Below are 14,241 nucleotides of genomic sequence, written 5' to 3'. Positions count from 1 at the left end.
GCCATGTTTATTTCTAGCTAAAGAGGAGGGCTGTGAAGATGATTAAGGGATGTTTTCTATTTCTGTTTCTAATATACTTTTTCAAACTATGGTATGATGTCCAGTCTAGATTGAAAATGGTAGCATAAAACCCGTATCAGTCTACTTGTAATGATACATTTCATTATCATCTATGATTAGGGAAACTCTTCTGTCATTGAAATGGAACACAGTCATTTATGATTCCCTAATTTCTAAACACTTTCATATTGTTAATATACTGCCCTGGAAAAAAAGAAAATTGAAACAAACCCTGGCTACATTGCAGCAGGTTTAAAAGCTTCAGCATGAGAAGCATCAGCAGCCTTGCCCTCCATGTTTCCAGAAGTTCCAGCCATAGTAAATCCAAATGGGACCTTCTTCACTTCAGCAAGTCCTAGTTACATCATTGACTATGTGTCAAATTCTGTAATCTTGTTTCTAGTGTCACTTCAGGCTGAATCATTCTTTTCAGAAATGGCACAGATTGTGATATCTCTGTAGCTTACTTAATACAACTCAACTGTCACTTTAAGTGAAAAAACTCTGTTGGAGAAGGAGAAGTTTTCTGTTAATGAAGGCTCATGTCCTTCTGGCCGTGAACAAAGGCTGCCTGGTACTTGCTAACTCCATTTAAAAATCGTATTATTTTGCAAAGTTAATTGTGGGATTCCAAGTACCCTCCAAGTGCTATTGAATTCATTTACTCATTTTGCACAGTGAGGGGACCAGGGGTTGGGGGGCAGCACTCTGTGTGTCAGTCCACAGCCAGACAACACGGCAACCCGGGCGAGGAGAGACATCCCGAGCAGTGATTCTGGTGTAACTGAGGCCTGATCCGAAATTTCATTTTCATGGCAGTTGTATTTATATTTGCAAATTCATTTACTTTCTTTCTGAAGGTCACATCTAAATACTTCTGTTACCTAAAATTACATTTATCAGAGTCCTACGTAAGGGCATTTTATTTTTTTGTTTTTTAAAATATTTATTTATTTACTTTTGCTGTGTGCCAGGTCTTAGTTGCGGCATGCAGGATCTTTTTTTTTTTTTTTTTTTTTAAGTTGCATTATGTGGGATCTAGTTCCCTGACCAGGGATTGAACCTGGGCCCCCTGCGTTGGGAGCGCAGAGTCTTACCAACTGGACCACCAGGGAAGTCCCAAGGACATTTTAAAAGTAAGAAATAAGTAAGAAGGAAAATTAAATTTAAAATATGCAGTACATCTAGGATGTGGACCTGGATGTAAATGAGGCTCTACACATACGTGCGCCTGCGTGGCTATCGTAACGCAGTGGGATTCAGACACCCCTTCACAGGTGTTAATGGGGAGACCCAGGGACTTGTTTGCATGTAACTGGCACGACTCCATGTCACAAAACCAGAAGGAGCCGAGTAGGGTCTGGCTTCACAGTGGGCTCACTTCCATTTAAAGTATATTTAGAAGCAGTGACCTAGTAAAGCAACTTCTGAACTTTGGAGAGAACTCTTTTACCTTCTTTTCAAAAGAGCATCACAGCTTTATTCTTACTTACAACTGAAAATCTAAGTAGAAATCCTGTTTTGATGAAGTTCTTAGTTAGAAATGACTGAAAGGAAAAAATACTTTCATTTTCAAAGTTAGTTAAGGAACAACTTTTCAGTTCTGCAGCACATCAGACTGGCTCTTAAATTCTGATTTTAACAAATTAACATCACCTTGAAGTAGCAAATTCTAGTGGTATTTGGGGCGGAGAGTTAGGGAGCTCACCCCAAAAGCCAGGCCGGTGGGCAGATGGCCAGCGGCAAGTTAAATTCGCCTCTAGTTCATTTACTACACTTGAAGCTGCATCTTTATGGAATGAAGGCAAAGCTTAACAAAGACCCCGTAAAATGAAATGATGCAGACCAACCTTTTATTGCACCCACAATATTCTGGTCTAGTCCTTTCCGGTTGTCATTGAGTCCTCTTTTCCTCTTCCCATTGGGTAAGGAGTTAGCCAAAGTCTTGTCATCAAAAAATGCACACACCAGTTTTCTAAACAGAAGGCTTCCTGAGCGAGTGTAGTTTGACAGTATAGAGTCCAGCTGAGATTTAGGCATAAACACATCGAAGCCTTCAGCAAGTTGCACTTCTGGCTACCAAAAGAACATAAATATGTCATTAAAAGCAAGATTTGAAGCACCCAACTTTGGGCATACGTGCAACAAAAAAAACATCACTAGCTCTTGCAATGGCCATATACTCTGCAAAGCACACAGCCTCAGCTTTGTGTGCCAGTGTTTGCGATTTACAAAACCAACTACTAGTTACAATTCACCAAATGAGATGCTCTAATTCCAATATTAAGTCTCGTCAAAAGCAGTGGAAAGGATACACTGAAAAAGCATTCTCGTCCTTAGAAAAAGTTAAGAGAAAGCTGGATAATTACCAAAGCATTTAATTCTAGAGCTACCCAGGGGACTTGAGACTTCTGGGTGAAACGTCTTCATTTTGTAAAGGAAGGAACACAGGCCCAAAGAGGTCATAACAAAAATGACTTAAAAATAATTTAGACGTACTCAGTGCATTACTATTTACAGATCACTTTCTCCTGCGTTAAATAATTTGACCTCATTTGCCTAAGGACACGAACACAAGGCTACCCTCTAGGTCCCATGCTCTTGGCACTAGGCCAGTGGTTTTAAGCTGTGGAGCTGTATTTTTTTTTTCCTCCAGTGAAAACTTATGTCAACTAATATATAAACGAAAATGCTGAGCAGGTGCCCTGATCCCTGCTTTTGGGAGGAAAATCTGAAGCTCTATCCCAGAGCACCAATGGAAAACCAGTGTGCCAGTCACAGTGCTTCCCTGCTGGGCATTTCCTGGCTGGGATACTGGATCAGAAGGCTGATAAGGGCCCTTTCAACTTGGACTCTACCACATAAGCTCAGACACTGATAATACATTCTCTATGTACATGCCACGGACGTTTAAACCCACCTTCCCATCTTTCAACCCAGCTCACACCATTTCCTTTTCAAAGCCTTTCCTAACTGTTTCTTTCCCGAGGAGGCAGCTATGCTCCTCCTTATACTTATATACTTGACATACTTATACTTGACATACTTATATGACTGTGTTTATCATACCGTATTATAATTATTGACTAGATCACGGCCCTTCCTGTTGCCTGGAGCTCAGTCTTCGTTATCTCTAGGGCCTGGCACATTGTAGGCACTCAATAAACTCTTGTTAAATAGATAAAAGTTCATTAGTCATTATCTAAACTGCTAAGTCATTTACTGTTGATAATAACACGACCACTTTAAAATAATAACTTTAAGGTGAAGAAATGCAGTTGGTAAACTTTTGTTAGAATAAAAGTCAGAAGGAAACTTCACTTAGGATGTATCATAAAAGCTTTTTCTTAGATACTGTATTTAAAACTTTGCAAACCTGATACTACTTTAGATTTTCTAAGTCATATTAGAAATGTGAGGATTTGGGACTAGTTTTTCTCCTGGAGAGTAGGAATTATTTTTGTTTGTCCTGCGGTCAGAGTAAAGGGCTCAGAGAAGGGCTTAAATGAATCAGATGACGTGCGGATGACTTGGGGCCCTGTTGCTCCCAAAGGGAATTCTCAACTGGATTTTCCAGAAAGTCATCTCATTTCTCTGCTTTACTTTGCCATTTGGCTTTTGGTCTCTGAATGCTTGGTAAATATCACTATGAACACAGTGCTGCTGGATGGTTTCCTGACTTTTGCACCTCAGTGCTGGTGAGGGTCTGCAGAGGCTGATCTTCTGTGCCCCCAGCTCCTGGGACAGCAGCTGTACACTCGGCACTCACTGCACGTTGGCTGAATGATTCAATGTAGCAATGTTAGGATTGAGAGAATTCTACCATCAAAATCGAAGATGAAATTTTATTTATAATCAGAATTTGATTTTGTACATGCTATGGCTGACTTTAGACCTTTTATGCTAAATGAACTGACCACAGATTTTTGCTAAGCACTCCTGTATCATCTGGATGCCATTAACAAAAAAAAGGACCGCAGTCTACTTTATAGAAACAGCAACTCACAGCTATTTGAGGACCCGGGCTGGGGGGGGGCGGTGGTACAGTAGCCCTTAAATTTGCAAGAGAGAAAAGGGAAAGATACCATACCATCTTCTCTCGTTCAGGTATCTCTGCTGGATTCTGGTACCCCCAAGCAGGTGTTTAAAATTCAGCTATCTGAATGGACTTGGACCCAGTTTGAGAGACTCTGACCTAAACTAGCCACCAGGCAGAACTAGCCACTTCTTTCTTCACTATGCAGAGTAATTTCTACGAGCTATGTTTCTGGCACTTTTCACACTGCATTTATTTAGTCGGGAGTTTGTGTTTCTCATCAGAATGTGTACTGTCTTTTGCATTCAGAATGCCAAACACCCAACTAGCGCCTGATAGATTTTTCTCAGAATCAACAAAACACTATGTAAGAATTCATTCAAAATGACTAGTATTGATTTCGAGGTCTTTTATCCCCACATAAAGGAAGCATGTGTGGAGTCTGCCCTGCCCGGGTCCGGCACGCCAGTCTTCTCCCCGCAGGGCCCATGCTAGCTCAGGGAGCAGGCTACCTAGAGAACACTGCCCTGGCTCAATCAATCGATATTTACTCAGCATCCTCCGTGTGGAAGGAGTTTAAGGTCGGGCTCACTAGACGAGACACGTTCATAAACCCCCAGCATACAAAGTGGAGAATGATAAGTGCTACAAGAGGGGTACAGACCATTAGGCAGCATTTGGTTGGTGAGGGGGGAAGGGGTTTTGGTTAGGGGGCCAGGATAGCATTTTATCAGGGCCCTGGAGGTAGGATTTAGGAGAGAGATGCAGTTGCTCTTTCTGGCATCTGCTGCAACCCCTAAAACTAAGTCTCTGGAGGTTTCTGTGGAGCCGAGAGACTGCCTATGGGGTCAGAGTAGCATTTTGATTTCTGAGATGCTCTCCCGATGCAGAAGCTGTTGATGCTTCGTGTTCTACTTTCTACTGCCAGGCGGTTGTTGTTATTTTGGAGCGCTCCTTCCAGATCAAGGAACATGAACTGGCCTATGCGTCCCTTACAAAGGAGTCAGTTTTATTAGGTGGAGGCCAGCAGCAGAGGCCAAGGTGACTGGTCTCTGCCCCTCCCTGCTTCTCGCATGCTTTCTTTCATGCAAGTTTCTTAGCTGGTTGTCGGCGAGCACTAAGGGGCCACAACGCAACGAACCAATTCCTTTAAAAAAAAAAAAAAAAAGAGGGGAGATTTACGTCCTGAGACATGAAGAAAAGATAGAAAGTGGATTAATCTCAAATTTTTACTCTGAAACCTTTTTATTTCTTCCACTTTAGAAATATAATGGCAGGTGGATTACAGCCGTGTAATGATCCACAACTTTGCACTTATATTTAAAAACAGGTTAAAACTCTTTAATTGTATGCTTGAATCTCTTCTTTTTGTTTACTGTCTAGTCGAAGCGAGACCTCTCTGCTTACTGACGATGGCTATGATAGAAACCACTACTATTCCAGATGAATATCATTTTAAAAGCTACACTTCCTTTGACAGAACTACTATTTGATACTCGAGTGCGGACAGACAGCTAATACACTAATTTACAGATTCTATTGATTACTGAAGTAATATGATCTTTAAATGATGACATCCAAAGTATGGGGCAGGATTTACGACACTTGGGGTCACCATTTTAAGAATTAAGAGTCTGGGGCTTCCCTGGTGGCGCAGTGGTTGAGAGTCCGCCTGCCAATGCAGGGGACACGGGTTCGTGCCCCGGTCCGGGAAGATCCCACATGCCGCAGAGCGGCTGCGCCCGTGAGCCATGGCCGCTGGGCCTGTGCGTCTGGAGCCTGTGCTCCGCAACAGGAGAGGCCACAACAGTGAGAGGCCCACGTACCTCAAAAAAAAAAAAAAAAAAAAAAAGAATTAAGAGTCTGTATTCCCACTATAAATTTGGATTTCCATGTATGTCTTGCCGAGTTTCAGTACCTCAGCCACTTAGCACAGTTATGCATCAAATGTTGAATTTTCCTATCTTACACCCAGTGAAGTTCGGGAGGCAAAAACTGCATGTAGTCATGAGGACTCTTGAAAATGTTCTTGGACCCAGGCCTGTGAACATTAACCATCTTGTTTCTCTCTGCATTTCAACTGTGGTCTCCCTTTGCTTAGAAGTAGTTGGGGTCAAGATCTAGTTTGGCTGGGGGGATCCCATAACACCTGGTTGACTAAAAGATTTTCCCCTAAGTCTCTCTGAATATATCATGTGACTCCTCTATATAATCTAAAGAAAAAACGTAAAACTATTTTAAGGCAATCATAACAAATTAATCACACAGGGAATATTTCTGATATTGGCTATTTTATATAAGGTATTGTCAGTAGCAAATTACAGTAAGACATGTAAAAAAGCTCCCTGTGGTCATTGGTTAAAAGAGTAAAAGGACGTGCATGAATGTTCATATTGGGCATTAGCCCCAGATTTTTAATTGCAAACTGGTTAATGATACACAATAGTTCTGACACTTGACTTGCTACCTAGTCAAGTTTCAGACTGGCTCAAGACTGAAATCTACAAGAAAACTGTGGATGAAAAGGCAGGATTTGGACTGAAAACATATAACAAAATTTTTAAGAATGTTTAAAAGCTATAAATTCAACCTTTCTGTTCATAATATTATCCTATACAATGATCCTTTTTTCTCACTTAGTATTTATTTAGTGGTGTACTAGATGTGCTTCTACCAAAATGAGCTTTAGTTTATGAAATTAAAAACACACACACAAAGCCCCCTCATAATTGATTGTATTTTGCTCACAAATGCAATCTGCTTCTGTTTGAGAAAAACTGAAATTGTTCCCTATAACTCAGGTCTGCTCCAGGTAGATTTAGCAAGTATTACCATTACTGTTTATTAAATGCCACTCCAAGATCATGGCCAATAAGCTGGGCAGCCCCAAGAACCCACTGGATTGGAAGGCGGGCCTGCTCTCGTTGGTCCAGCTGGCATAGCTCAAAACAGCGTGGCCTGGGGACGTGGCAGAACAGAGAACCACTGCGTGAAGTGGGCAGAGGCCCCATGGTGGGTGGAACCATTGTGTAAAAAGGCAAGTAACAAATGCTCAGGCAAGAGTTCCATCCAAGAGTAGGCGTAATCTCTAGACTAGCACATACTGAACGCTGAATAGGATGATAATTATAGGAAGTCATTAAAGAGCCAATTCTGGATTATTAAGTCAATGATGGATTTTTATTCGACAAAATTTTGATAGAACTAAGAATTTCACAGGGGGAATTCCCTCGCGGTCCATGGTTAGGACTTGGTGCTTTCACTGCTGGGGCCCTGGGTTTGATCCCTGGTCGGGGAACTAAGATCCCGCAAGCCTCGTGGCGTGGCCAAAAAAATAAAATAAAATAAATAAATAAATGTCATGAAGAACCTAGGGGCAAGACGGGAATACAGACACAGACTTACTAGAGAATGGACTTGAGGATATGGGGAGGGGGAAGGGTCAGCTGTGACAAAGTGAAAGAGCGGCATGGACATATATACACTACCAAACGCAAGGTAGATAGCTAGCGGGAAGCAGCCGCAGAGCACAGGGAGATCAGGTCGGTGCTTTGGGACCTCCTGGAGGGGTGGGATAGGGAGGGTGGGAGGGAGACTCAAGAGGGAGGGGATATGGGAACACATGTGTATATATCTAACTGATTAAATTTGTTATAAAGCAAACAAAAAATAAAAAATAAAGAAAAATAAGTAAATACAAATGAATTAATTAATGAATTAAGTAATTTTTAAAACGACAGTACAGTTTGGCTCCTTGAGCGCGCCTCCGTGCCCTTTTGCATAAGGAGACACTGCCAAGTCGTTCAGGGACGGTTTCAGCAGCCTCCTTTCTCAGGTGGTAAATTAAGGACTGAGGACCTGGGCTGGAGTTATGCTCAAGCTATTTGAGCCAGAATGTTTAACACATAAGACTTCAACCACTGCAGTCTATAGCTTCTTCCATCACAACTCCACTGAAACTGCTCCTCAGAGAAGATGTCCACCGCGGAGAGCCAGTCCTGAACCCTCTGGGCAGAGGCCAGCTCCACTTGGACAGCCTGCTAGCCTTACATCCTACTGCCCTGTGATGACTGTTGATGTGTTTTCCTCATATGGTGTACTTGAAGGGCGAGGACTACTTCATTCATTTCAGTAGCCCTGGAAAATGGCGCTACCATTAGCATGTCTGTGCTACTTACTGTAGTCCAAGCCCTAGGCTAACGCGCATTACATGGGTTTTCTAATTTAATTCTCATCATCCTATGAAGCGGCCACTTTTGTGATCCCCACTCTGTAGATGCAAAAACTAAGGTTTAGAGAGATTAGGTAACTTCTTTAAGGTTATCCAGCTAATAAGTGGTGAAGCAAGGATGTGAACCCCGGCAGTGTGCACTAGAACTTAAACTCTCAGGCATATTACTGCCTTAATTTCAGTGTGTCGATGAATAAATTAAAAAATCACTTGCTTGATTGATTTGCTTTACCAGTTCCCAGTGGATTACTTTATTTATTGGGCTAAGAAGAAATTAAGAAAACAGATTCTGAATTCAGGAGCTATTTATGTTGAAAGCACCAATGCATTTTAAATTATTTATTTTAAGAATGACATAAACTTTAACAGAATTATCTTAAGTTGATGGATATCCACAGCTGTATCTTCTGATAACTTCTGTGTTGCCTAGGATTACTGGAAAATATTCACAGTAACGACAACAAATAGAAAAACACTTCCTATGTTTTTTAAAAACATTTTGAAATATTTTAAAGAACTGATGCTAGTGTTTCACCGTGGCCAAAGAACAAGCCAAACAAGAAGCAACAACAAGGAAATAAACCTAAACCACGTATATCTGCCCTGAAAAACCAATAAATCCAACTTGGTAGGGAAAAACAGTGACTGTAAAAAATTCACAACTGTCTTGTCTGAGTACTGGTAGAGTACTGGGTTGGGAACTCCTAAAGAAAGAATTAAATATTGTATTTAAATCTGAAATTTGGTTTGGGGTTTCTGCTTTTGCTTCTGTGTAGTTCAGGTTTCAATTTTATTTAATGTGCTAACTTAAAATGGGTCAAGTAATCCTGCCCCCAAAGAGGGGCAGGATTTCTGGCCACTCTCTTTTTAAAAACACTACTAGCTCATGTGTATTTGTTCATGTATAGGTACACATAAGTTTACTTAACAAACATGTATATTTATCCCTATAAAGGTACTTAGCTAGGACTGCTAAGGTTTAAAAAAGACCCAGTATTTACTGAGTGCTTAAAACATACCAGGTACTATTCTAAGTGCTTTACATAGATGTCTCCATTTAACTCTTCCAGCCAGCCCCATCTCTGAGGTTAGCACTATCATGATTCCCATTTTATGGAGAGAAAACTGAGGGAGGCGAGGCTGGGTGCACCTGCTCGGGGTCACACAGCTGAGCTTCTAGCCCGGGCATTCTGACCTCAGAGGCTGCACCCTTAACCATGAAGGTCTCCCCCAGAGACTTCCAAGTAAACAGCATACACAGCCACAGTCTAACCTTTCAGGTCTCCTTTGTGTTACGATCGTCTCATGAACAGTTAGTGAGTGGTGGTCAAGTTCAAGAACAGGGCTAGAGCAGGGGCCCAAGTCTGGCACTCAGTGGGTAAGGGCACGCTCAGCCCTGGTCTGGGAACCAGCTCCACCTTTCTGGCTTTGTGGGCTCGAGCAGGCTACTTAAGCCCTTTATGCCACCGTCTCCTCATCTATAAACTGAGGATAATAATAATACCTCAGAGAGTAAGGCTGAAATTTGAAAAATTATTTGGCAGAGGATGGCACACAAACACTACTACTACTACTACTACTACTACTACTATTAATGCTATTATTATTATAATTTTTTAAATTTATTCCCTGCCCTTGAGAAGCCAAGGGGGAAGGAGAGGAAACCATGTAAATAATTACAAACTGGTATAGCAAGTCCTATAAAGGATTGTTGAAATCATATTGGTGCTTTGGGTAGGGGGATGTGTGCACAGTGAGGGATAACAGGGAAAGAACAAGAAAATAGGAGTTAAACTGAGGAGAGGGTTCTGAGTGACGCCAAGTCCTAGACCCGAAGTTTTAAAAGGTGATTTTGTATATTGTGCTCAACACAAATGGAGATGTTTGGCCATCTACTTACTGAGTACCTTCTATGTGCCAGGCACCGCAGGAGGACTTCCCCCATGTGCTCTAGGTCATTTAGTGCTGACAGCACCCTGAGGTGCTGGACTGTAGCTGGTTTTCATCGGGGTTCCCTGTTTCTCTGCACTGAGCAGGGATACCCGTCAGGGGTCAGAGGGTCGGCGGTCCACCTGCAGTGATCTACAGCCCCTCATGTTCGTGCCTGTGCCTAGATACACAAATTTGTATTTGGGTGACTCTAAAAGTCACAGCATAAAAAAAGATAATGCATTGTGAACTTTAAACAATTTACAGTAATTTTTTTTTACATTTAAAAAGCAATAAAGCACAGGTTTTATGTGTCCTTTTTTCATTGCTTCTTGCTCCAATCTTTCTCCTGTGTTCCAAACGTCTAATGACCTTTTGAGGACACTCAGCTTCTTTTTACTTCCCATCCAGCACTGAAGGCCTGCTTCTGCTCTGCCCTCCCTGTCTCAGTCAAGGAAATCAGTACCATCTAGTAACCAGCCTCGTTTTCCAGGATAGAACTGTGGGCCTTACTTCTCCTGAGTCACCAAGTCCTCTGGGTGGGCACCCCCGGGTGCCTCTCATTTCTCTGTCCCTGGAGGCTCACTGCTCACGTACAGACCCTCCCCGTCTCTTGCCTGGCTGCCTGGAATTATCTTCCTCCTGGTCTCTTTGCCTCTAGTCTCTTTTCTATATTTATCAGTCATCCACAGTGCTGTTCCAGCTTCCATTCTAAACACAGGTATGATTATTCCTCTACTTGAAATCTGCAATGGCTCCCTAGTGCCCACAAGATAAAAAAGGCCCAAGGGCCTCGGCAGGACACGTCAGGGCTTTCACTGTCTGACTCGATCCCATGTTGATATCATCATCTGCTATCAGTGCAGGCCACACAGCTGCTCTAACTACAGTGGACCACACGCCCAATCCTATAACTTTGGACTTAATCGTCCCAGCACTGGGTACTTTTCAGAGCCGGTCTTCAGATACACGATGCCCATCTTCTTATATATAATCCAGTTATATTACCTTTTCTCCGATGGATTTTATAGAATAATTCCTACAAGATTATGATCTATTTTCTGTTTTCTCCTCTGGGCTTCCACCAAAGCTTAAAAGGCTCACGGCTAAGAAATAATAAAAGACTAGAAGGGCACCTAAATTTACACGCCTTAGCACTGATGGTCTCATCGCCTAAAGGGCCAGCCTCATCCATGCCAGCAAGACTAGCCGGGGACAAAATTTCTAATGATGGGACTCACTGCGTGGTCCTCTAGGTGCAGTGACAATTTCCGTGGAATAGATGAATCAAAGGGCATATCAGTTGGATAATGTAAAGATAATATCTATGTATGCTTTGGCTTTTCTTTAGAAGCATGTTATTCTTCAGTCTAAGACAGTCAGCACCTAACTGAGTTTACATGGACAATTCTGAATGTGCTTTATTAAATTTAATACCTCTTGTTAGCAAAAACCATCATGAATAAAAAGCAAATTATTTTTTGGTACTTAAATTACAATACTGATATTGGTAAAGATAAGAAAAATTCTATTTCACTAATATACATAAAGCCTTTAACAGATCTTTCTCAATTTATCTCTGAAGTACATTTAGACCTTAAAAATTTTTTAAAAAGGAACAAGTTCAATTATTAGCATTAGATCGACTCATGCAGGAGAAGATTTTCACAACTCAAATGACAGCTCCTGATACATCAATGCCTATCACAGAAAAGAAGGCCTAAAAAATTCAAGAAAAATGTAAAAGTATTATGAAAACTGCTTCAGACTGAATGGACTTTGTGTTCTGGAATCATTTACCTCTGCTTCCAAATGTGTGATCCACGTGGGCTTTGAAACCAGGGCCTCAGCTGCAGTAACAGTGGGGTAGGATCAAAGGAGCCAGCTGGTCCAGGGTAGAATGCTGTCGTCATTAATGATTTTTTAAAACTAAGTTTTTAGTCTAGAAGAACTTCTTAACAATTGTGTGTGTGTTCGTGGGTAAAGAAACAAATAAACAGGAACCCCTCAAGCCAAGGATTGGGTAAAAGGTCAAATGATTTTCTAGTCTAACCAAGTCACGAGATGATTCTTTTTGTTGCCTCCCTTTTTTAAAGACCCATGCTAGTAGACTGTCTTTCTGCAACTTGAAAGGAACAACTGATTTAAAATAGCAATGTATTTCTTATTTAAAGTTGAAGTGGTAGGGCCAAACTCTCATCCTATATAGGTCTGTGGGAGTTCTCAGCGGGATTCTCATCCTATGCCATCTCGTAATAATAGCTCACCCATCCTTGTTTATTTCAGGAACTCTCCCAACGAGTTGGGGTTCACGGCATCAGTGTACTCAGATCAAGGTACTGCAAGGAGAGTACGCCGTGGCCGACAGAGCACATTACTGAAGAAGTTCGTTTATGGCCGTGTGACTGTAAAATGGTAAGTCAGACGAACGTCTTAGATGTCATTCAGCACCTTGGGCTGCGACGACCTTCTAGCGATGATACTTAAATAGAAAAACCTTTGCAGACTGTTAACCTATCATTACACAGACTCAGTGGCACGGCACCGCAACTTAATTAGCAGTGTGGCTTGCATCTGTAAAATAGAAGTAGCACCACTGCTCTTTTTTTTTTATTATTAGTTTGTGTTTCTAGAAAGGTGTGACCTTATCTGTAGGGTTCTGTTCACTTATGCCCATCTACAAGGGATTTAATTATGTTCTTCTAGCTCGCTACGCTGAGGAAATTGAAAAGGGCTGCTTCAAAATTAAAAATGGTAACGAAATTAGTGAGTAGACCTCCATCGTCCTTCTCCTTTCGGAGAGAATGCAAACATGTTTAAGGAAATAAGGCCTAAGATTTTCAGAAGAGAAAATCCTGGGCAAGGAAATTATTAAGAGTTTTCCTTTCCTCTTTCCCACGTGTATTCTGCAAGTTTCCCTGGTTTTCTTGGGCAGAACCAGTTAAGGGCAAAGGTACACATTAGCATCAGCAGCCAGAAAACATCAACTTACATCAGAGGCTGGTGATTCGAGTACGATGCCAAATCCTAGGATGTGGTTCTCCCTGGGGGAGGCGTGCTCGGCCGAGGGGAGACTGGGATTCTCGGGGGCCGCCACCGCCTTCTTCTCGGCTTCTAACGCACTGGGCTTCTGTTTCACAGTGAGAGGTTCCACAGTCTTCAGGGGCACTTTTTTCTTTTTATTTCTCTTGCGCGAGACGGCGGTTCGCTGGGAGCAGATAAGGGAAATTGGGGGTTGTTGTCTGTTCTGGGTTCCAACTGTGAACAACAAACAAAAATATGGTACAGGCACTTGTCTCTGACTCAGGAGTATGTACTTGCTTCATAAACTGAGGCTGAAGTGGGTTCACTCAAGGACGAGGCACACTGAAATCAACCTCACGCTGGACCTGGAGATAACCAAATGCAGCCTTAAAGGTCTCCAGGCAGAAAAACCCAAGAGAAAACTCTGCTCCAAGTGCTGGTGGGTAATCAACAGGAGGAAGGATGATGAGCTCTGAAAAAACACTGAAGCACGACTTTATGCATCCCAGGACACTCTTGTGTAACTGAGAACTCCGGAAATTAAATGGCGGTGTGGATGTTCATGCTTTCTGGCAAGCCCATCTCAGGAATATTCCAGTTGTCACTTGAGGTTAAACTGATCAGTAGCCAGCAACCTGCAGGTGCCAAAACTGACAAAGCCTGAGCAAGGACGGTCACTGGGGCAAAGCTGATCAAAAGCATCATTCAGGAATGACCAGTCAGCATGTGGGCCAGGCCTGCCGGTCAATTTCAGGTCCAGTTACTCCGGTCTCACAAACCAATGCTGTCCCACACATCAACTATCTCCACACACTACTCTCCTGGGTTCCGACCAGGCTGCTTCTCTCTGCCTCAGTTTCATGTAGCTGAAAAAGAGGAAGGCTATAATCCTGTACAAGGAGAGCAAATCAGTAAGACCCAGAAACAGTTTGAGTGCCAAAGACGAAAAGCACCCATCAAG

General features: G+C 42.2%; 1 protein-coding gene across 5 annotated transcripts in view; it reads right to left on the bottom strand.

Annotated features, from left to right (window-relative positions):
- BEND7 (BEN domain containing 7) overlaps positions 1–14,241 on the bottom strand; it is a 77,857-nt gene that overhangs the window by 33,158 nt on the left and 30,458 nt on the right. For all 5 annotated transcript variants that reach the window (XM_081226980.1, XM_081226981.1, XM_081226982.1 and 2 more), the window contains 2 exons: positions 13,249–13,514; positions 1,911–2,136 (listed from right to left, as the gene is read on the bottom strand). In XM_081226980.1, coding sequence (XP_081083106.1) covers positions 1,911–2,136; positions 13,249–13,514 — 492 coding nt within the window. The remainder of the gene's footprint in view (positions 1–1,910; positions 2,137–13,248; positions 13,515–14,241) is intronic.

The sequence above is a fragment of the Mesoplodon bidens genome, assembly GCF_964165515.1.
Source record: "Mesoplodon bidens genome assembly, chromosome: 3".
NCBI lineage: Eukaryota > Metazoa > Chordata > Mammalia > Artiodactyla > Ziphiidae > Mesoplodon > Mesoplodon bidens.
Note: the sequence above shows the minus strand (reverse complement) of the source record. Positions and strands in the feature narration are given on the sequence as shown.